A 25,725-nucleotide genomic window follows, 5' to 3' on the forward strand; every position below is an offset into this window, starting at 1 on the left:
TAAAAATAAGCAAATAGTGTTTTCAACTACATTTATGGACGCGAACAACACGTATTTCCGAATCCGCCGTTTGCTACGTTGACTATTGTATCATTCGATTTGCAGTGCGAAGGATTAAAATAAATAATGAACGGCTCCGATAAAAGCGGGGGAAAAAAATCATTGAAATATAGTAAAATCCCGGCTTTGCACCTGATTTTCAACTATGAATTGGACTACAGTACTGCGATCTTGCCGCTGAAGTCCCGGAATCTGCAGGCCGGGAGTCCACGAGCCACTTATGGCACGGCCACACTGAATGCGACAAGAAGCAACGCGACGCCACAAGACGAGACGTGACGAGACGAGACTGTCTCCAACAGCCTGGCCACACCGAACTGTCGCTGTATTATAGAGACACTGAGCTGAAGATGTTGAATAATAATTTAATACATACGAATCTATTAAAATTTGAAGTGAAATATTAAAGAACAACGAGCATGTAGAGTTGAGAACAGTATTTTTTTATTTATAGAAATTCAGCATTCAAGGGGGCGAAAATGGGTAGGTTTTGGTTAATCTCTCTATTTATCTTTATCCCTCTATTTACGTTCACGTAAACAATTTGAGCTCATATCCCATTAGCATTTTTCGAATAAACTGCACTTATCAACTTTTCTGCGTCCGTGTTTGAGGCAAGCGACGAAACCGTCTCCTTAGCAAACTGAGAGACGGTCGCGCTAACATTTGTCGCTAGGTGTCGCGTCGCGTCTCACTCTGTATGGCCACATATATAAAAAATAAAGCATTGTTCTAATCCCAAAAAAACCATCTCGTCTCTTCTCGTTCGTGTCTTCTCGTCTCGTCTCGTCACATCCAGTGTGGCCAAGCCCTTAGAGGCGATGTTCGCTGCACCGCCTTCGTCGAGGTTCCCACATGGACGTGTCGCGGCGCGCCGCGGGAAGCCAGGAAAGCTCGAAGACATCTCGGCATGCACACTTGGGTGCCCGGACAGTTCTGAAGTTTCCTGAAGTTCTCCGCCCTCTTGGGAAATATGTTGAGGTCATCTTTCAGTGACTTCAGTGAAGGAAAAATTATATAATTGTCAGACTTCATTAAAAAAAAATACTTTAAAATAGTGTGGATGGCAGTTTATATTAGGTTAGCTACAATAATAATCTTGTGAAATGCTGCGAATAGTTGGATAGGTTAGCTACATTAGAGACTGACAAAATTCGCATTTTCAATGACCTCTAGGATAGACTCCACGAACCCCTTGTTATGACTCGCTCTGAGCACTCTGGCAAGCGGCTTCGAGGCTCGCCCTGAGTCAAACACGAGGTGTCAGCAGTTTCAACACCGCCAGCGAAACAGCGACGCGGGTCGCCGAAGGCCGACCGCCGCTGTGAGAGAAAAGGGGACAACACGGAACATCAACACGGACGCGGACAGAAGGATAAAAACGACAGCTACCGTCGAGAAGGGGCTTCTTCTGGTCACCGGCGACTGGACGGCTGAAGTCGTGACGCCGGAACCACTGAGCGCCGTGTTCCTCGGCCGCCGCAGTCCGTCGTCGAGAACCTGCCGCGAGCGCGACCCAGCACAGCGTGGGTAAGGAACCTGCCGAGGTGTGGTAGCGAGGCTCCCCGATCATTATCTGATTTGGAGACCGCTAACTCTATAATAGTACGTGACAGTAAATCAAGTCTCTATATTGAATTGTCTTTCATTGTTAGTGTTGAGCCCCCTATCACCCTGTCTTGGAATAGTCAAGAATTAAGATCCATCTTAAAGTTGAATCATAACACCCTACATGATCAGGCAAATTCCATCTGCTCATTGGCTATTGACTCGTGAGCCCTTTGTCAACTGGGGTGCTTGCGGTCAAATACATTTTTGTCGAAGGTTTTTCACTGGATCAAAGTCCTTCAGATAAACTGTGAGCCAATTACAGAATAGGTATATGAAGGTACGTTAGTTTTGATTCTAGAATATCGTGAAATGAATTCGTGAATTTTTCCTGTCCTTACAAAAACAATGAAGCAAAAAAGGCAATTTACTATGTTAAGATATCTACATTTTAAATTGATGATTCCTATCCACAGTATTTTTAATGTAACTAACCTACGCTAGCAAAACGTCCCCAATTTTGAAAGTATTTTTAATGATGCTAATCTAAACTAACCTACCATTCTCACAATATCACAAATTAGTCATATTTATACGTAACGTAACTACTTGTCGAAATTGTTAACTACTAACATTTTGGAATTTATATTTTTAACTATCAGAAAAGTGGCGTTCCTTTAGAATGACCAATGTATTAAGCCGTCAACATAAAAATTTCTACCAAATACAGCACATACTCTATAAATAAAATTTAATGTTCAACTCGTCAACGATTTACTTTTAGGTGAACAGAGAGAAAGAAAAACGAGGCATAAAATAACCAAGTTACACGAAGGTAAATTTTTGGGTGTGTCGTAAAGTGTTTGTGCTTCGTAGGGTTCCTTCCCACAGCACACATGCCGCTCACAGCTGTTTCTCCCGCGACGCCAGCGCCGCGTGGTGGCCGCGACGCGAAACACTATTCAATTTTCTCAATAGAACGGGTACCAAAATTAACGCACATACTGACTTGTTTACAGCGCAATGTATCATCAAAGTGAAAATTACAGCCTTACTGAGATTTGTATAGTATGCAAAACACAAATGCCTAGTGTTGTAAGAAATTGAACAGCTCAATAAACCAAAAAACAAACGTGAACAAATAAAGTAAAAAATAACATAAAACAAACGTGAATAAAAGTAGCGACTAAAACCAAGATTAACTCAATACATTCGAAATGGAAACATATTACAAAAATAAATACCAATAGGCCAAAAATTAAACTAATAAAATATAAAAATGGGGGCGTTAGCAACACGCCTATCATTAACTACCAGCCTGTAGCAAAAATTAAAACCGCTACACACACGCATGTCCGCCCCGGGGTTCTAAAACATGACCCCTTGTAACGAAGTCGGTTGGCAATCAACCACTTCCTCCACGAAGGTCTTCAATCGAGAATCGTAACGAGAAAGAGAGTTACTGGTGGAATTCTTATGACTCTAAACATAAACATGAGAGTATAAAAAAGAGGTTGCAAGATAAAATGTTGCCGCAAACACGACTCCCTCTGACAATGCAGCTACGAAGCAATTCCATCTTGGTAATTAAATTCCAGGCAAAATTTAAGCGGGATGGGGAAAGTGAAACCAAGGTTAGGGTAAAGGTTGGGTTCAGGGTTTTCGATTGTTGTTTTTTTTTACAAGAGCAGTCATTTTTTATCTTCCTTCTTTGTTACATCGTTGACAGCCTGCGAGCTGGAGTTGGTTCTAAATCACTCACTTCTAAGTGGTTTGTATGCAAACAATACGGAGAGTCCTTATTGGTTCTCTGCAAGAGCCAGAGTCTCTGAGCAGAAGAGCGGCCCAACTTCCTCGAATGACAAGAACCTAGAGTGGGTCTAAATGCATTGAGAAAAATTTTATTAAGAATAATATTTATAATAAACGACATATTTTTCTTTAAAATTATAATAAAAACTAAAACCATCCATTAAAATTCGAATTTTCGATTCAATTACTTGCAAAATTTCAGAGATCAGTTTCCATTTACTAAAAAAAAAAATGAAATGCATTAGCGTGTACGTAAGTCTGTAGCACAGAAAACTGTTGTGAAAGCAAAGGGATTGTATATATTTACAGTGACTCCAATAAGTTAAGTTTGAAGTACCATATTATAAAAGTTCTTGCAGCACATGAAACTGTTTCAAACTATGGTTGATAATATCCCTGTATGCACTTAATTCCGTTTCTAGTACGGACGTTTGGTTACGGTGACCTTGCAAAACTATTGCAGAACATATCCCTCGTCAGTTCTTTGCTTATTTTGCTCTGTGTGGAAGGTATGAGAAATTTTGGTCTGTGAAATTTATTACTTTGTTCTGGTATATTTCCCACTTGCAAAACATAAAAGTGTATGTGAAATGTAGCGCCAAAGGCAGAGGTAGAAGCTCACGCAGGTGAGCTCTTAGTGAGCAAGATACTTGTTAAGTATGCATGAAGGTGTAGCCGAACTTGTATTGTGCATCACAATAATAAACTCAGGGAGGGACAAGCCCCTTAAGTATAGCTGGCAACTGTATTTGCTTACGAAATGCAGCTCTAGCCTCTGCTCGCAGTCCTTAACACGCATGGAAAATGCATGCTTTCCCGGCAACACGAGACAGCAAAAAGAGCAGTTCTGGCTGCATAAGCGTCGGAAGCTGGTGCACAACTAACAAACTGAAAGCATGTACACATAGTTTTTCTCGTGACGCAGTTATACGCAGAGTTTTAGGTCGACGGGACCCCCCAGATTATGCAGGGTTCCGTACGGATTGGCTACCGGATCAGTGTTCAAAAGTATGAGTCACACGAGCACAACAAATAAAGGCTTTGTCACAATGTCAAAGTTTCGCTTCCAACACCTTCCAATATATTGTCAAGTAAGTTACGATTCCACTTAAAACGTCAATAAAGCAGCCATGTTTGTATGAAAAACTGGATAACTAAAGCTTCCATAAAACATTTTGCATATAGGACGGGTTATAAAATATGTTGGATTTTGGATGCTATCAGCCAATCAAAATCGTGCCTACCAAAAAATAAAAGGAAATTACGTCCGTTTCCATCTCAACGAATCTTTAAAGTTGCGGAGAACTCATGGGCGCTTAAAGATGTTATATAGATGAAATAAATAGAGTTAATATGAATGTCGCATGCGAAATAATTTCATGTGTTAAAAGGTATTTATGTGTCTGCTTACGTTAAAAATAAATCCCTTAGTATTTATTTCATTTAGTAACCATTATGATTGTGAGATAATTTATAGGTGTTTTAAAAGTTTAAAACAGCACAAATAGAATAATAAGTTCAATAATTCCATCAAATACTGTAATGCATTACTTTATTTCTAAAATGATATAAAAATGGAAAATTTTTAGATGAATCAGACCAAAAAATAAACTTTGCGAGTGTAACATGATTTAAAAAAATATTATTTTCATGGAGAAAATTAGAGGCAATTTTCCATTTAATATCACCCTATAATCTCGGTTGTCAAATATAGTTGGAGGCAAATATTTGACAGTGGTCTTGATGGAAACATAGTTTGGTCAAGACGATATTTTGTGAAAGATCTTTCACGCCCACAATAGCGGGAAATTATAAGGCCAAAAGTAAATGTCAGTTCTCATTCACAAAAGTAATAGCATGTTATGTTATCACAGCTTAAAAATTAATACAACATATATCAGCATTTATTTTATTAAAACACAATATTTAATTAGTATTAAAATGCGGCTTAAAATTTTGGTTGGTTTATTTGTTTACGGTTAAGGATGTTGACGTCTGTACTTCGTAAGAAAAATATGATAATATTTTATAAAAGTTCTATACGAACCTAAAATTTCAGAGTGATCTATTTACAAGCAATAATTGTGGAGTTGTTTTGTTCCCCAACGCCCACGTGCCAGGTATCCCCACACATCAGGGAACATCCTGTGTCAGCCGCAAGATGAACCCAGGAGTTCTGCAAACCGAGATGTTTCCAGACACGCTGTATATTACATCCTCAACACCCCCCCCCCCCCCCCCCCCCAACAACCCAAACCACCACGCTATTAGCTGCCGCGTACTTCGAGTTGGCCCAACTTACCGCGACTCTCCCGCTTGTTGGAGCGTTGGTGCATGAGGGGGGAGGGGGGGGGGGGGGGGTTTGCCTGCTCCAGAACCGCCAACTTCGCGCCGGAGATATTCTTTCCTATGGCGGAGAGAGGAAAAGCTGCTTCCCTCGGCTGCCGAGCAAACTGCGAAAATATTTTATGACATCTCCCGCGCTCGCTCCCGCGTTCAACACGTCGCAAGATACCTTCCGCTCAACGCCGTTTTTTTTTTGCAACCAAACTGTCCTATCGAGGTTAAATATTCAGTCTAGAACTCAGGCGTTCGTACCCAGAGTCACCAACAACTTCTTGTATTCTGGATCGAGGCCCACGCCTGTATAATTGATGGTGTGTCCGACGTTCCGGCGAGACTAGCTGCAGCCATCTTCAAGGCCTGTTGATAACTTGGCATTTAAAAAAAAAAAAAAAAAAAGCGCGTTTAGCTCAGTACTCTTGATAAAAGTGAAAATTCTTTGGCAATTCATGCCTCGACTCGTAACGGTTAAAAAGGCAAAGAAATAGGAAGAGAGAAAACAGACAATTTTCTAAAAATAACACAGGGCGGGGTTTTTTAGCTTTCATTTCTTTTTTAAATATAAGAGTCCTAACGCGTTTTTGTATTATTAGTAATGTTATTAAAATTAAAATAAATTAATATACATGAACTAACAAAAATTATTACTCACTTCAAAACAAATGTTCAGGATAGCAGTGATTATTGATCAATCAATAATGATTAATTAACAAAAAATATTACTCATTGCTGAAACACATCATAAAGGAAAACTGTGGTTGTTACTGTTTCTTCAAACAATTCTGCAATTTGAAACACGCCCCATCTCTGAAAGCAATATGAAATACACAATAGTAAGCGCTCTCTATGCGGGAAATGCAGGGACTGTCTCAACGGCGCTCTCTGCGCTGCTTGTTTAACAAGGAGGTACGTGAGCGCGTTGGTAGAAAATATAAAATTCAAGGCATTCACAGCTGAATGCATATGATACCTAGACCTATTTCCTGAAACAATCGCATGTGGACACTCTTTGTCTTGTTCTTTCGTTAGTTTAATTTTCTTGGTTCAATTTTTTTTTGGGGGGGGGGGGGGACGATTCATCGCACAAAGAGTAGAACGAAAACGAGCTCAGCAACATACATAGCATAGTGCTCTCTTAATATCTGTTTGGCCAGAACCTACTTTTTTGCGTTAGAAACTTTTCACAACAATGTTTCACGAAAACGTTACATTAAAATTAGGCATTGAAATTTTACTCATATCACGCCCAAAAAAGTTTCACTTAAAGAATTAATTTGAGTACTTCGTGGTGTCTGGGTTATCAAGATGCTGCAGCAAGGCATTCTCAAACGCCTGGCCCTTCATCAGTTATGCAGACGTGGCCTCAATCCAATAGCCAAGAAATCTAACTTTACCTACGCTCATCACTGACTCAATTAATGATTCTGTAACGCTGTATGAATTCTGTTTTCATGCGCTTACAGTGAAAAATTTTTATTGCACTTTACTAACCTCTTCCTTCTAGTATTGCTGCCGAGTCCGTGGCGTAAAGATAATATGATTTTGGGAGGGGGGAGGCAGCATAGCTTCATATTCTGACGAGATCGATAGTTTCAGCATTTTTTTAGTGATAAAATAGTGAGCCGTTCCTTAGTTTACCACGTTTTGGCCGCGTATATCTGTTTAATATAATTCAAGTTGTAGACCTCAATAATCTGCCAACCACTGTTGAGTCAATTATGGTTGCCATCCTGGTGTATATTGAATCGAATTCAAGCAAGGAAGATTATTGAATGACTAGAGACAATTAACATGCAATGTAGTTTTTCAAGAGTTTTTGACGTGAGAACGTCTAATAAATCGATGAACGCCGGCTGCACGCACGAAAAAGTGTCCCGTTATGCACATGGTTCCGTTACGCTGTGTTCCTTTACGCTCATTGTTCCGTTAAGCTGTGTCCCGTTACGCTCATTGTTCCGTTACGCTGTGTTCCGTTACGCTGTCGGCGAGTGCAGTAATAATAGGTTATGTCACAATTGACTAAATATTATGGTGATTCATATAATTGATGATAGATATTTGATTACAGTTTATTTATATGAAAACTTGTTCATAATTATATTTAAACTTTATAGCTAAACACCAGTTTTTAAAATTAATTACAAGTCATCTACACGTGAACTGTTTCGTCGACTGTTTATAAAGTGAAGTGAAAAGTTAATGTGGTTTTCATTGCTTATTTCAACAACAATTTCGACAATAAAGGTTAATTATTCATGCATTTTAAAAATCTGATTACTAGTATAATTTCAAGAATTTATTATTTTATTATTAAAATAAAAATGATTCAATTTTATTCATAAAAGTATGCAATCAATTCATCACTGTTTCTTTCTTTTTTTTTTCCTAACCTAACTAATTACTAAGTGTATTTGGGAGGGGTCTGGGTAGGGAAGACTCTAAGTGCGTCTCAGGCCGAAGCCTATACGCTCTAAGCATGCAGGTTATGAACCATGCAGGAGAGGAAGCATGCATCATGTGCTAGGAGGGGATTGGCCAGCCATGGCAACGTTTTAGCCATGACTAACTCCCCTCACTGACTATTCTAAGTTAAAACTAGATAAGTTGGGCCCAGGTAAAACCTGCATAGACACAGGGAAAACCCTGGGCACTGACATGCGGGATGCAAAATTTCATGCATTAATTACAAGCAGGTTGGTTACAGGAAACAGAAGGATGGTTCTGGAAGAAGAGTTGGACAGAGTAGAAAGGCTACTATGCAAATGGGCGGGAGCTAGGACATTTTGTCCGCATTTGGTTTGGTTGGTACTGGTCTTTAGGGGCAACAACATGTTGTCGTTCCCACCAAGCTGCCAGTCAGCTCGCGTGCCTAAACTAAAGGAAGGATGTATTGTAATTCTAGTGTACGCACGATGTTGTTGATTGCATTAATTATCGCGAGTATTGGCACTGGGTCATGCTCCGGAACAGATACAGCCCATATCGCCAGTCGCCAGCAAGGGCAGTCGGCAGTTAGGGAAACTATCTGATCCGTCATTGCAAGACCCTAGCCGCAACATCTACGCTAGTAAGCTACGAATAATTAATTTAAATTGTGTTGCCCGCAAGTCGATGAGTCGGGACACACTCTGGAGAGGGCAGAGCTTCAGGTCGCCTGTTTATTAACCCTTAATGCTATAACTTAATAATAATATTCTGAAAATAGTAATATTCTTAAAATTAAATTGGACGAGCTGCCAGAAATACGAGTGTCTCTGTGCGTGCTACAGCATAGGCAGAATTTTCTCGCCAGTCCGCAACCGCAGTGTTGGGGTCTGGCCTCGGCCGCGCTGCGCTGTGATTGGCCGGAGCCTCCAGCCAATCGCAGGCCACTACGGCGGCCGGTGCACCAGGAGTGATTTTGGTCGTTTATACTTCTGATCTACATCCGGATCATAGTTTCCTAGAGAAGTAATATGTGGATTCAGACTATTTACGCATTTATCGTAAAAAGTCTGAGTTGTGCGAATGTAAAAGTCTTGCAAAGTTTCCGATCTGGTTTCACGATGCAATGCTTCGACAGGGCAGTACACTGGGGCGTCTGTGGCGATTCGAATGCATCTATTCTGAATTCGCTGTAATTTTATTAGGTGTGTCTTTGCTGCAGTGGCCCATACCGGGGCTGCATACGTGATTATTGGTCGTATGAGGGTTTTGTAGAGCAGTAGGCCGGTTTTGACTCTGCTGCCACATCGTCTACTCATAACTGGATACAAGGAGCACAGTCTAGTCTGAGCCTGTGCTCGCTTAGTGTCTATGTGATCACTGTTTTGAAACGATGTCTGACGCTAAACAGTTGCGGACGGTGCAGAGAACTTTGCGGGCCGCGGGCTCCACGTGGCGGCGTGCGGCACATGTGTAACCCTGCCATGCTGCAGGGGTAGGCGGGTCGCGCCGGTTGGAACCCGCCTGCGCCTGACGCCAGCCGACTTGGGCAGAGGGCAGGCAGCACAACGGGGTTTCAGGTTATTGTGCACCGCACCACTGGCCATTTTCGCAAGAAAATGGTGTTATTTTAAGTACGTATTTTTTTATTACTTGTGTAAATTAGTAGGCCTAATGTTAAATAATGTTACATGAGTATTATTTTAGCTGTGTAACTACAAATATATTTTTTGCTGGTATAATGCTTTTCACGCTTTAATTTGACAGGGTAATTATTTGCCACGTATTATTAATTGATTAACTAAATCACACACCGTATTACAATTATGAACCCATTAGCGTATAAATATGATGAGTCCAAATAAGAATAAGTTAGTTTAAAAACAGTTTAAACGAATTGCGCACTCTTTTGTTGGAAGTTTGGCATCGTAAAGGAGCGCTCATGGTATGTACGAGGCTGTTCATCGAAGCAAGAGAACGTGTGCTGTTTTTAACAATTTTTTTTTTTTTTGTAAATCAATTCAGTTGCAAATATCTGATAATAAATGCGTTTCTCTCTCAACACAGTTTTTGTGTTCGCTTGGTTCAAACCCCTTGTTGTATCTCACGTGGGCTAACAAAATAACGTATGTACCATTACACACCAGTGTCTCTCTCATTCTCTCGGTGGAACTAGCTTCCAATGCTTTTAGATGGTTGAGTTTCGAGAGAGCATTATGGTGTTAAAGTTGAAAACAATGAGTTCGTGTTTACAGTGATTCTTTACCTTATCACTTCGATCGGTAAATCAATATTTCCGTGCTTGACTTGGCCAGTAAATTTGCAACTTCTCTATTGCGGAACACATGAGCGTAAACAGAACATAATTTTTTTTGCCTGTTGTTTGCTATAAATTCTTTCCTTTTGTTGGTGGCGATGATAGATTCCATTAAGAATTCTTAAGAGCTCACTTTCACCACCATACTTTCGCCTCTAGCGGAACACCTGTTATTCGTCTCCTGGAAACAAATACGTTTTAACAAAGAACATTCTGTCGAGAGGAGGAGACAATAGTGTTTTCAGAAATAACTACCGGCATAAAACGTTCGCTAAATCCAGCTGTCTGTGCTGTGAGAGAAATGCTGATGGTCGGCAAGTTTTTAAGCTATGAATACGCCCGAGTGCAGTTTTTAGAGGTTTCGGTTCGCGGTAGAGTTTCCGGTGAGAGAAAAAGTTTTTGGCAGTCGAGTTTCTATCAGTAGCCATCGCCAACACGACGATTCCATGAGGCATGTTTATTTTGCAGCTTTTTACTTACAAGCATAGTTTTTCAGATTAAATGTTTTCGTCAACTGTACGGGGCAGCACCAATTTCGTCGAATAGATTCTTGTCTTGCATGGACAAAAAATAATTCAATATTGGTTATGTCTACTATGGAAACTGTAGTCTGTTACATGAAATCAATAGATAATTGCGATATGAGTTAATTTAATTAAAAATCGCTTTCTAGTTAGTAAAATTTGGTTTATTATACAATTTATATGAATCTCCTATTTTATTTTATGAAAGATTCCAAAAAACCTTCAATTTATTTTTCTTCATATTGTGTTTTATAAACTTATTACTCTTAATAATCTATTCAATTGTTCATCTCATTAAAATTTAAAAATTTAATTAGGTATTCATTCCATGAAACAAACAAAAAATATCTTCTTCTAAACAATATCCGTTCAAAAATTTCACGGCTCCTGTGGGAAGCAATGTTTTTTTGCTAATTTCTCCTTCCATGCAGATAACAGTGTAAAAAGTACTTCTTAATTTTTTTTTAATCTTATTTGAAATAGAATATCAATATACAATATGGTTGCTCCAATGTAAGAAACATATAGGAACTGTCTCATAAAGCTAGGATTAAGTCCAATAGAAACGAGTGATTTTCAAACATTTAATTGTTTCCGGTACCGGGAGCTGCAATGAATATGGGGTATCCTCAGAATGAGATTAAAAAGGATATCTGTGGTTGTTTAGATACGTCGAGGTCAGTGACAGTGAAAGCACTTAATAAGACCTGTCCAAGTCTTCACTGCCGGAGTTCTGAAGTTGGCCCGCACTGTCAATCGACTATTTTTTTCAGCAACAGGGAATAATTTCAGGAAAATTCATCTTAAAGTTATCTATAGCGGTGGTTGTCAGTGATGATGATGATGATGAGTCCAGCAATCCATCATTCAGGCAAAAATTCTTTCAAAAATTATTCCTCGGTTAACTTTGCATTGACTTCACAGTTAATAATCGACTCTTTGGATAACAGTAATTGTCGGGCGTGGGTAGCTGTATAAAACGTGAGTTTACTGCTCTGATGCCTTTCTCAGTTGATGATTTTTAACTTCTTTTTTTTTTTAAACGTAAAATTTTGTGGCTTTAAGACTACTTATTTTGTAAGTGAACGGACGTTACTTAGGAACGTTGCATGGCCTTATAAATTTAGTTTTATAACATATAATGTATGACAACAAAGTTTAACGAAACAAAAAAGGTGTGTGTACTTACGTACGCGCGCTAGAAGTTATACTTCTTTTTGATTGAAGACACTAATTTTTTTTTTTTAATTTACTGTAAAAAAATTAAATATGTACTCAGTATTTAACAGTAATATAAACATGTGTATAAAATAATTTAAGGCAATACAATAAACAAAATTTATTCATATATATTTTCTTAAAGCACAATTTGTATAATGCAGTAAATTGTGATTTTGAAAAAAATTGGAAAAATCCTACTATCAAGTCTCCAACAACGATACTTCAGCTTGATAACCACGTAATATAACCCCTGAGCTACAAAACCTGACAGAAGATGGAGGGAGGATAAATATTGTAATTGTTGTGATACTATTATCCTTTTTTTAAACTTGAAATTGCTCTTTGCTATGACTACTTACTTCAGTTTACCAAATATATTCCAGAGTAGTTTCACTATCATAAAGTTTCATTTGGCACACCAATACGTTTGGTATGTCCCCTAATACTTTATGAAAGTGACTATACGTGGGTTTATGTTCATTCACGTGGGTCCACCATCTTCCTGTGAAAATTTCGTTGCATGGTGCGCGCGCATCGCAAAAAAAAAAAAAAAAAAATCACGCTCATTGTTTGGGTCGAACAAGTATTCTACCAAACTCGACATGACTGCTGATGGGCGCAGTCTGACGGCCGCGCCGGCAGTCCGCACAGTCGCGAGCTGACCTCGCGGTGACGTGACCCCGCCGGGTCAGAGATAGCGGGCCCGCGCCTCGTGACGTCACGAGCTCGCCGGCGGGTCGCGAGATCCGCGAGTCGGTCGCGTCGAGGCCGCAGTCGCCACCGCCCGTCCCGAGTCTGCGCCGTCGAGCCGTCCACATCGGAGCGGAATCACGTGTACCTAATGTGTGTGTTCATCTTTCTTGATCGTTCTTGCTGTGTCTCTACGACATTAAGTTAAAAACCAGCAGTGGCCTTAGTTCGTGAAAATCTTTTTTAATCAAATGTGTTTGTCGTTATCTCAATAAATTTGGTGGCTCAGGCTTAGATGAAACTTTTCGACAAACATTTCCCTGATCTTTACCACTCTTAATTATTTGAACTCACGTTAAAATAAACATTATCCTCATTAATTTTGTTATGATCTGTGCCAAAACGATTATTTCATAACCGACTCTATATCAGGCATTAACTAATAAAACTAAGGATAAAATTCTTAGAGTGATTTTTTCTCTTTCCAAAAGGCGCTAGACTTGCGTTTGTGGGTATCAGTGTCTGGGTTTCTGCCAGATGACTTTGTTTTCACTGACAGACATAGGTAGTCTTCACTTTCACAAAATGATTTCTTATTCCTAAATATTTTTGAACCTGATTTGGTATTGGTTTCTCTTAAAACTGATCCTTGTCCAATTCATGTGAACGTATGTTGTGAACAGTGGGCTTACAATTAGTTTCATGATACCTGGATACCTTCTTAAATCGTACGAAATAGTCTATTTCATAAAACTCTGACCATGCATTTTACCAAAATATTAAAAATATATATTACATATAAAATGTTTCAGGAAGAATTGTTGTTGAATTCACAGTAAAACTATATATATTAACTTGAGCAAAACGAGTTTTATTATATTTTACATTTAAATTAGGTAGTTCAGAGTTGAATAAGACAGTAAACTAATCATACAAATCAACAAAAAATCGCATAATAAAAATATTTATAACAACGTAAATTTAAGTAATCTGTTTACTCATACATACAGTAGTATTAAAAATAGTTGAGTAAACAAACTGAGTTCACAACATCAAAATCCTTTGACATATAAACATTATTTTTAAGTGTCTTTAGACTACTTTTTAATTGTAAATAATAAATACTTAAAAGTAAATAGAAATAAATATTTTAATTTAATTTATACTTATAAGATTGCTCTTAAAACTTGTACTTAGTAACTAAAACTACGACGATCACACCGACAATTATTTTATCACCAGTAATAAGTTTAAAATATATATGTATATCTGTATGTATGCATATTAAAGCTTCAAGTTGAATAGTTTTGCACCACTGGTGAAATACTTTTATTTATTCGTGAGTTGGAACAGTATGTTCATACTTTTAAATTCAGTATGTTTAATTTTTCACATGTTTCAGTTCAATATCCTAATATTTTCTTTATAAAAGCGTTAGTGTAGTACTAAGTATATTCATCTCGTCTTGCCTTAGGTACTGTCAGTAAAACCCTTCGTGGAAAACTGCTGACATGAAATACACATTGCCCTGCGATTGTAGTACATTGTGCAGGGAAGAGAGAGACAGGCGAACAGCTACTGTTCTCTTCGATGACCTTCAACATGGCTCCTGCAAGGGGCTGTAGATGTAGGTTGATGTGTCCCTCTGTTGTTCTGTCCCTCCAGGCTGGTCAACATGCTACCAACCACGCTGTCTCTTCACGTGCTGGTCGTATGTTCGATTCCCTTGTGCTGGGGATATTCCTGCTCTTCGGTAAGTTTCGTTTGTATTGTATTACTTATCCCATTAAAACAATAAATTATTTTTTTACTTTTACAATCTTTATGTTTGACGCCAAAATAATTCGTTACCTTATAGCTAAAAAAAGTATATAGTAAGTTTACGTGTAAAAATTATAGATAAAAATGCATAGTTAATGTAAAATAATACAAAAATAAATATATATATATAACCTAAAAATTTTATAATATGCATTGTACGTAAATGAAATAAACCATAGAAACATTAGTATCTGTTAGTAAATTATAAAATTTAATTTTTTTACTGTGGCAACGCTGATAAGAAAATAATGTGAAAAATTTTTGAGAGTAAGTAAACTCGGAAGAAACATTTTCTCACACCTACAGCGTCAAGATAGGCATTGTTTTATCGTAGCTTTAAGTATATAAAAAACTCTGGTGATAAATGAGGACCTTGATAGTTGAGATTCCCCTGGTTAGGAAAAATACCTAAAATTACAAAAAAGGGAAAGGCTGTCATGAGGGCTGTCGACAGAAGTGAAAACTTAAAACTTTGTTTTTAAATGTGTAATATGACATCATTTCTACGTAAAATGTACGTAAGAAAATTATTTTGGTATTATATCACTAGCATGTCGGTTAAGCGAACCCATAAGTTCTGCCTCTACCAATAATAATTTTAAAATTAGAAGAAATGAAGTTTTATCATTGAAAAAAAAAAACGAAATTAAATCCACAAATAATCAACATTCAATAAGTAAATAAATAAACAAAAGAAAATCGATCTACAACGCGGTCCATTTAACTTCACTTACTGCTACTACAACATGTCGGTGTCGCGAACTCACAAGATTTTTCCCATCCAAAAAGAATCCAACACGCACATGATACAGTAAAGTACACATGTACAGGCCGCCGCGCGTCGCCACTCTGGCATGTCGGTGACGCGAACCCATAAGTTTTGCCCCTACCAGAAATCGCTCAACGCGGCTAAAGAAGTTTTCACTTCAAAAATGTTTTATTTTTTTTTATTTTTAACAGAACATAAGTTTTTCTAACAAAATATTTTCTTACTGCACGTAAACACAAAGTTTACTTTATTAAATACGACCTCACGAGATAACCTCTAATCAAGATTATTCGTATGTGCTCAAAATTATTTGCTAACAATATGTTGTGAGTTACATCCTTCATTATAGCTTTTTAAAATAGATTTATTGACTAGCAAATAATTACAAATTTAGATTTATATTTACATATTTTTGTGGTAAGAAAAATGTATAGTTTAATTCATTCAAACTTGTGTGTCGCAACCACTGGTCGAATACGAGTTCTTTATCAAGGTCCTAATAAAAACAGTCCGCTTACTTTAGAAAAATACCCATAAAATGGTGAAGTACGGCATGATCATTTTTAATAGCTATCTCTTATTATCTCAGTGAGGTGTAATTGATTGTTACGAAGGCGTTCATTGCCAAAGCGTTACAACACAACAATGCGGCTATTAGTAATTCATGGAACCGAGTGAACACTTTTACAGGTTCGGAAATATTAGGCATATATTTGCGCAACACTGACATTAAATCATAACATTACTTGGGCGTGCATTGTGCTTATTTGGAAAAAAAAATATGCTGTCAATACCCAAACCTTTAATTACATGTTATGTTATTGATAATTTGTAGGCAGGTATTTTTAGCTTTTTATATTCGTACTTTTAAAGTGAAATTAAGGACCTAATTAATATTTGTTTGCTCCTTTTAAGTATGGTTAAAAACATTATTAGCGACAATATTTTAAATTTAAAAAAAACACAGATTTTAAATGTTTTATATTGTGTGTACTTTTAAGTATTTTACTCGTTTTTTCTTTAACTGGCTAAGAATTTATTTTAATTAATGTGTAATTATAATTTGAATACTAAAATGTATACCCTAGTACAGGGCGTCCATTAAAGAATGTTCCAGTTTCAATGGTGTATTATAACAGTTTAATTTAGACTATTTACAACAAATCATACATCAAATTGAGGTTAACTAACATAGTTTTTCTTAAAAATGTTCAATATGTGCACCTTTAGTTATGCGGCACATATACAACTTAAAGTTCAATTCATCCAACACGTTGGTTAACACGTCCGGAGTAATGGAAGCAATAGCCTCTTCCATTCTGTGTCTCAACTCTAGTAAACCATTAGGTAGCGGCGGATCGTAGACACGATTTTTAATAAAGCCCCAAACGTAAAAAAAAAAAAAAACATGGCGTTATGTCAGGTGAACGTGGAGGCCAGTGAAAAAGAACTCTGTTGTCTCAACCATTACGACCAATCCAACGGTCAGGAGCTTCGACGTTCAACCACTCTCTTACAAATGAAACGTACGTTGAACTGAAATTACAGATTCACTCGACATTTGTGTAGGCAGCGCTGCAAGCGAGAAAACAACAAAGCAGTACTCACGCATGCGCTAATCTTAAACTGTTTTAGTTACTCTTTAATTGTGGCCCTGAATCAAAATCTACAACGCTCACAGTTGATACTTTTAACATTTTGTATCTGGTACATTATTTTATGGACATGCTGTAGGTATAATAAGTATTCCTAGAAGATAAAGTGTTTGTTTGTTTCAGACCGGACGATGCAGCATTGACCTGAAAGCCACGGATTTAAAAAAATCTTTGAGAGCCATCGCGTATAAAGTAAGACATCGGCCAAACTACTCAATAACAAAACATAAGCAGGATAAACTCACACCAGCAAGCTAGCTTCTGAGGTCCAAGCGCTATAACATGCACAAGGCTGAGTGTGGTTGAAGCCTAGCCAAGGGTGTATCTGTGTTAGTGAGGCGGGATGACAAGTGCGACGCTCGCTGGTGCTACTAACGCAGTATCGCCTCTATGCCCAGGGCTTTGAATTGGCGCGCAGTCTTCTCGTCGTGCACAGGCCAACTGTGACATTATATGGTGGAGAAATGAAGATTAATGTGTAATGCAAGTCCCTTCAGTGCTTTCTATAATCTGTACCGGGTGTTTCATGCCTAAAAATGATTCATTTCAGCCATTTTAACTCCTCTAATAATATAGTTTGAAAACGAAATACGGAAACAAAACTAACCATCCACCCTTAGCATATTATTAAATTAATTTATTAAGTATATGCCACTCAGATATCTTGAAAAGTTTTCACATCGCATGGGTGGACGGGGACCCTAACCTTGCTATTCTTCGAGCTAACGAAGTGGCCGTAAGTGTAGGGAATACTGGACTGGGGAATAGTGGACACTTATGTTGTATTCTTTGCTTCTACCTTTAGTGACAAGATGTAAGTAATTTCATAACATACGCAGCAAAAGACGGGATACATGCGGAGTGAGAACTGAGTGTAGCATCCACCCAAAATCATTTCGTGTTGTTATTGCTGGCATGGAAAATTAAAGCAATTATGAACTTTAAAAAGTTGTACTTTTATATTTTGTACCTTATGTTTTAAAAAACTTTTTCAGATCATTGTTTGTTGGCTGTAAGATTTTATTCTATTAAAGTTCATTAAAACCTTTTTATATCATTGTTTGTTTGCTATCAGATTTTATTCCATTAAAGTTCGTTTAGTTTCTCTGTTTTAGGTTCATATTAACACTTAACTGCATTTGTAATGGGATAAAGCTTGCACACATTCGCGTTCACATAACTTTTATTTATTGGCGTGAGTCATCGAGACATCTGTCATGTCATTCTGTTTCCAGGTGAGATTGACACTTCCTCCGACAGACAACAGTCTGAGTGTCTGTCAGTCTAAGTGCGGGGACAGTAAGGTAAGACATGCGGAATCACTTTAAACTTTATTATGGTCAACTTCGAAGTCTACTGTGCATAAAGGTTGATGTTTGCAACAATTCCATGCTATTTAAGCGTGTTTTTTTTTTGCAATTTAAAACTTTTATGATATTAATTTAGATCTTTAGACAATACAGCACTTTTGAGAAATATGTTTTGAGTTCTTAAAATAAGCTCTTTAAAAAAATTAAAGTAGGTTGCAACTATTTTTTGCCATGCAGGAAGGACATAAATCACTTTATCCCCTCTCATATAAAACACATAATACAAACAGACTATTATGTTGTACCGAGCACTCTGACCTTAGACAACTATAGCGACCACTGCAGACAGAGGTGCCCGCAAACGGATGATGAGGGGATACATACCCCTTCCCCAAATCCTAAAAAATTGGTTGTCTGTAAAGTCGGTTTACGGACGATAGTTTAACGTGACGTCATAACAAACCATTGATGAAATGATTGCATACTTTTATTAATAAAATTTAATCATTTTTATTTTAATAATAAAAGAATAAATACTTGAAATTATACTAGTAATCAGATTTTTAAAATGGAAGAATAATTAACATATATTGCCGAAATTGTTGTTGTAATAAGCAATGAAAACCACATTAACTTTTCACTTCACTTTATAAACAGTCGACGAAACAGTTCACATGTAGATGACTTGTAATTAATTTTAAAAACTGGCATTTAGCTATAAAGTTTAAATATAATTATCAACAAGTTTTCATAGAAATAAACTGTAATCAAATATCTATCATCAATTATATTAATAACCATAATTTTTTAGTCAATTGTAACATAACCTATTATTAATGCACTCGCCGACAGCGTAACGTAACACAGCGTAACGGGACACAGCGTAACGGGACAATTAGCGTAACGGGACACTTTTTCGAGCGTGCAACTGGCGTTCATCGTTTTATTAGACGTTGTCACGTCAAAAAATAACCATCAAAAGTAAAGAATTTAAAAGAAAAAATTAGGAAATAGGTTATATCCCCCCTCCTTCAGGCCAAATCAAATTCTGCGTAAGCTACTAACTGCAGAGGACAAAGATACTGGCCTACCAAAATATTTCGTAGTATTGATGTACCTTCTACTTATGTTGTTAGATTTTGATAGACTGTATTTCAATATCATATAATCTCATATAATATTGTTTCGCTTTGCAGGGTTTTGCAACAAAATTTAGTTGTGGCATAACCGAACTTCGTTTACTCGTAAACCAAGTACTGTAATCAAGGTTATTATTTAGGTAATGACCTTCTTTGTTCTGATTGATTGGGTTAATTTGTCCATACACTTTAGTAAATTATGTTTTTATTGAACTTCGAAGTAGTATAGGTTGGCCGGTCCGAGATCAGGCGCCAGGCGGTGGATTGAAGATTGTCGGTCCACATCTCTGACGTCACGTCCATATCTGTCGTCACGGCGGCCATCTTGGATAAGCGTAACGGGACACAGCGTTACGGGACACATCGTAACGGGACACAGCGTAACTGGACAAGTAGATCACGGCAGCCATCTTGGATCCGCCATCTTTAAATCGAGCGCCCCACTCATTATGATGGAATTTTCGTCTCCGTCGCCATATTGATTTTTTTCTGTTCCACTGGAGGCCGCCATCTTGGATACCGTCGGCTTTGTTTCAGCTGTTTGTTCCTAGATAGCGCCAGCATCGCTCTTGACTTTTTTCTGTTCCACTGGGAGCCGCCATCTTGGATACCGTCGACTTTGTTTCTGTTGTTTGTTCCTAGAGAGCGCCAGCGTCGCTCTGTCCCATCACATAAGGTCGATGTTCCATTACCTACCATAGCTATTATGAACCTTATCGACATTATAAATTTAATTTTTTATGAAAAATATATTGGAAACGCTGTGATTCGAACCATCGCAGCTCTGATCTCTAGGTTGGAAAACATACGCCTTTAACCGCTCGGCCATCGAGACATTTACCAGATTGAAAATTAAATAAGGTATATATAAAAATAACATGCATATTTGGACTTGTAATTTTTTTGATTTAAAGTAATAATAGCACCACCTGTTCGAGACGGACCCACCATCCTGTCATTTGGCCGCCATCTTAAAAATCCGTAATTTTTATGCTAGAGATGCGGGAAAAAGTTCAAAATTCATTAAATAAATTGACAATAAATATAATGATTGATTATATCGATTCCCGTCCTTGGTTCTAAACCGGTGAGGGCAAAAAATAAAACAAACATCAGATCCTTCCTACACAGAAGCCACCAACAGATCGATCTACCGTCACCAATACCCAGGTATATATCGTCAACTGGTATGACATCATGTCCGCCATCTTGTCTTCATACGCTGGAGACAACCATCTTGTTTTCGTCTGCTAGAGTGTGTCGATACCATGTTAGTATAATTATCTGGTCACCACACCATTGACCTTGACCTTTGACCTTGACCTTGAAATATGACCTTGATCTTTGACCTTGACCTTGAAATATGACTTTGACATTTGACCTTGACATTGCAATTTTACTCTGACCTTGACCTTTGACCTTGACCTTGAAATATGACCCTGACCTTGAAATTTGACCTTGACCTTGAAATTTGACACTGACCTTGAAATTTGACCCTGACCTTGAAATTTGACTTTGTTCTTGAAATTTGACCTTGACCTTGAAATTTGAACTTGACCTTCAAAATTGACCTTGACCTTGAAATTTGACCTTGACTTTGAAATTTGACTTTGACCTTGTCGACCATCATGGAACCGACATTTTATGTTCAGTACATGCTACCAGGAGCTACCACATGCTGGAGTACGCCATATTGTGTGTGTACTTGTATTATAGAGTAAATTTCCATCTGGATAATTTTATTCTAACCCGCTACAGTGCAGTAATCATTTATTATGGAGGTGCCCCCCCGCCATCTTGAAATTCGGCCGCCATCTTGAAATCATGTAATAATGTAGCTAGAAAAGCGGGAAAAAATACAAAATTCATTAAATAAATTAGTAATCCATATAATGATTGATTGGATCGACTAAGTCCTTGGTTCGATCCCTGGCCGATACAAAACAACTTTAATTTAAAAAAAATACTAAAAAAGTGTTAAGTTTGAGAAAATAAAAACACCACAAGTTCTTTTAAAAAAAATTTATTACATAAATTCAATACACTACTACAAGTACAAAAAAAATACACAGACAAATTACCAAAGCCTTTTGGATTCCTCGATTCAAACAGTCTTCTTATTGTACGGACTAAGCCTTTTACATGACTTTAAATGTCTATCCGATCCGTTCATCACCACAGCCAGAGACGGACTGAAGTTTATAGCACTTATATATAGTCTCATTAGCCGGTACAACACATGAGTCAAATCAATAACCATGTTCATTATACGTCTCGGAGCATTTTTTATAATGACGATGTAAACTATCGAGACGCGAAATTAGTTTATTGCACTTACTGCACTGAAATGGTATTCTTTGAACATTATTAGAACAACCGCTTCTTTCATGTCTGCGAGCATTTGAGGTGATAGTAAATGATGCACCACAGTATTTGCACTGATGCGAAGTACGCTCTTCATTAATTGAAGTATTCAATGCTGATGAAACTTCAGCTGATGGTGGAACAGCACATATCGAAGTCTCCTCCAGTGTTGTCAGAGACATTGCCAACAGGATCTGCTCCAACATCGTCGGCGACGACGTCATGATTCCCGTAGTCGATGGTACATCCTCCATCGAGTACGACGTTAAAGTCGGTAAAGATGCCATCAAAGTCTCAAGAACAGGCATTTGCGCGACTTATGCACCAAAAGAAACAAACTAGGTGATCCGTACACCGTCGACGACAGTAACAAACTGAGCGTCCTGCTGTCTAGGACTCGTTTATATACATTAACCGGTTTGAATAATACGCTAGTCAAATCAAGAACAATTTACTAAAATACTAGAGTCAAAACAACATTAAAAAAATAGAAGCACCATCAACAAAAAAGGAAGCACATTTGGAAGCACCTTCAAAAAAGGAAAAACAATAGGAAGCACCGACTACCAAAAAACATCACATTTGGAAGCACCGTCATCGAAAAGACAGCACATTTGGAAGCACAGACTACGAAAAGGCAGCACATTTGGAAGCACCGACTACGAAAAGGCAGCACATTTGGAAGCACCGACAACAAAAAGGCAGCACATTTGGAAGCACCGACTACGAAAAGGCAGCACATTTGGCAGCACCGACAACGAAAAGGCAGCACATTTGGAAGCACCGACTACGAAAAGGCAGCACATTTGGAAGCACCGACAACGAAAAGGCAGCACATTTGGAATCACCGACTACGAAAAGGCAGCACATTTGGCAGCACCGACAACGAAAAGGCAGCACATTTGGAAGCACCGACAACGAAAAGGCAGCACATTTGGAAGCACCGACAACGAAAAGGCAGCACATTTGGCAGCACCGACAACGAAAAGGCAGCACATTTGGAAGCACCGACTACGAAAAGGCAGCACATTTGGAAGCACCGACAACGAAAAGGCAGCACATTTGGAAGCACCGACTACGAAAAGGCAGCACATTTGGAAGCACCGACAACGAAAAGGCAGCACATTTGGAAGCTCCATCAACAAAAAAAAGGCAAAAAGGAAGCACAAGTTACGAGATCTAAGTCTTAGTTAGAAATCAGAATACAAGAAATAAAAACATTAAATTCTTATAATTTAAATTATTTATTTTATTGCTTTACATTTTACAAATGCAAGTAAAACAAGCCATTATTGTATGTAGCCAGCATTCCTCAGTTCCTTGAGTATGAAGGATATTTCTTTGATGCACGAATAGTTTCCTGCACAAAGCGAACCATGTAGAAGTCTTAGCCAGTCAACCAATATGTTTGGATCTTTTAACGATGTGTAATCATTCTCTTCTACCACCATCTTCCTTGCACCTTTATAAATATTATGATTTCTGGTGTCTTCCGTTTTACCACCAACCTCAGGGTAACTTTCATGTTTGAGACGGTGATCATCACAAGCTTGATCAGATTTATTTAATATATCACGTCGTTTCCACCGTTTCGGTCTCAGGACACCGCCACATTCTTAGATCTTGGCAGCTTTAGGTGCTTCATCATAGTCTATGTCTTTGTCAACAGCCTCAGAGTCACTGTAACAATCACCGTAGAAGTAATCGTCTTCACCCAATTTACCGTAATAATTCGATGTTGATGATGTTGAAGTGTCTTCATCGTCTTCATGCTTCCTTTTTAGGAGTCCATCATTTTTACAAAGTAGGAAAGATCTACTTGAATTCGGCTGGAATATATTCTCACTTTTCACGTTAAGGATTCTTCCATTGTCTTCATTCTTCCGTAAATCATCAACCTCCTTCAATTTAAGTTCTTTGTCAAGATCGGAAGAGCCAAGAAAATTATTGTCGTAATGCAGATCACTCTTCCTTAGGCTAGTAGATTCATCGTTGTCCTCTAGCTTGTACGCAGGCTTGGCGCTACAAGTTCTGCCATGTCTTTTTAGGCTCTCTCTCCGCGTAAACGACTTGCTACATCGAACACAACTTATCATATTGCGCAGTGGATTTTTAACACAGTTATTCTTTCTCAAGATAAACTCTTTACTGCAAAACTTCCACCTATGTTCTTTCGATAAAGCGTCAGATCCCAAATCAGAATTCATATTAGTTACTGAGACTAATGCCAGATACCAATTGAGTGTTTTAAATTAGATCCAATACTTAAATAGAAATTTTTTCAGTTTTCATCAGCGAGAATTAATATATCTCATGCAAAAGTACTTTATGCATGTAGTTCTGCTTTTCAACAACAGATGTCGCCACATGTTGCTTGCAGGTAAATAATATTTAGTTCTTTTATGCAAAAGAAGAATGGCTTCGCTAGACTCCAAGGAAATGGGAGTTCGTCTTGCATGTTGGTGCTCCACAGATGTCTCATGGAATAATATTAATTTGACTGAGTAATGATATGTGTTAATTCCACCTGATAAAAATATTGCAAGTTTTGATTTAGTAACAGAAATTATCGAATTAAATGTAACTCCAAATAAAATGACATGTCTCATTAGACAAAAAAAAATCCATGCAGAGAGCGGGATCTCAGAATAGTCAGAAACACTTGAAGAAACCACAGGAATGATTACAAGAACACGGGAAAAACCATCAAAATATTGACAAGAATAATCAGGAGTACACGGAAAAAACCATTATAATATTGACAAGTATAATCGGAAGCATACGGAGAAAACCGCCACATGTTTTCTTTGTTATCATAAAATTACAGAAAAAAATTAATAAAAAAACACAACAAATTCAAAAACTGATTCTGGCTTGGACTAGAACTCTATCTTTGCTCAACAGTGAGAAGTTCACAAGCTAGCATAATCAGTTTTTGAATTTGTTGTGTTTTTTTTTATTAATTTTTTTCTGTAATTTTATGATAACAAAGAAATCTTGTGGCGGTTTTCTCCGTGTGCTTCCGATTATACTTGTCAACATTATGGTGGTTTTCTCCGTGTGCTCCTGATTATTCTTGTCAATATTTTGATGGTTTTTCCCGTGTTCTTGTGATCATTCCTGTGGTTTCTTCAAGTGTTTCTGACTATTCTGAGATCCCGCTCTCTGCATGGATTTTTTTTTTTGTCTAATGAGACATGTCATTTTATTTGGAGTTACATTTAATTCGATAATTTCTGTTACTAAATCAAAACTTGCAATATTTTTATCAGGTGGAATTAACACATATCATTACTCAGTCAAATTAATATTATTCCATGAGACATCTGTGGAGCACCAACATGCAAGACGAACTCCCTTTTCCTTGGAGTCTAGCGAAGCCATCCTTCTTTTGCGATCGTTAGTGAGCATCCCGCATCCCGCATAAAAGAACTAAATATTATTTACCTGCAAGCAACATGTGGCGACATCTGTTGTTGAAAAGCAGAACTACATGCATAAAGTACTTTTGCATGAGATATATTAATTCTCGCTGATGAAAAATGAAAAAATTTCTATTTAAGTATTGGATCTAATTTAAAACACTCAATTGGTATCTGGCATTAGTCTCAGTAACTAATATGAATTCTGATTTGGGATCTGACGCTGTATCGAAAGAACATAGGTGTAAGTTTTGCAGTAAAGAGTTTATCTTGAGAAAGAATAACTGTGTTAAAAATCCACTGCGC

At 37.7% G+C, this 25,725-nt stretch overlaps 1 protein-coding gene across 1 annotated transcript in view; it reads left to right on the forward strand.

Moving 5' to 3' along the window:
- The first annotated feature begins 1,485 nt into the window (after positions 1-1,485).
- Positions 1,486-25,725, forward strand: part of LOC134538665 (putative ankyrin repeat protein RF_0381) — a 37,121-nt gene continuing 12,881 nt past the window's right edge. The window contains exons 1-4 of the mRNA XM_063380088.1: positions 1,486-1,590; positions 14,605-14,692; positions 17,308-17,376; positions 18,420-18,488. Coding sequence (XP_063236158.1) covers positions 14,615-14,692; positions 17,308-17,376; positions 18,420-18,488 — 216 coding nt within the window. The 5' untranslated portion in view covers positions 1,486-1,590; positions 14,605-14,614. The remainder of the gene's footprint in view (positions 1,591-14,604; positions 14,693-17,307; positions 17,377-18,419; positions 18,489-25,725) is intronic.

This window comes from Bacillus rossius, chromosome 1 (genome assembly GCF_032445375.1).
Source record: "Bacillus rossius redtenbacheri isolate Brsri chromosome 1, Brsri_v3, whole genome shotgun sequence".
Taxonomy (NCBI): Eukaryota; Metazoa; Arthropoda; class Insecta; order Phasmatodea; family Bacillidae; genus Bacillus; species Bacillus rossius.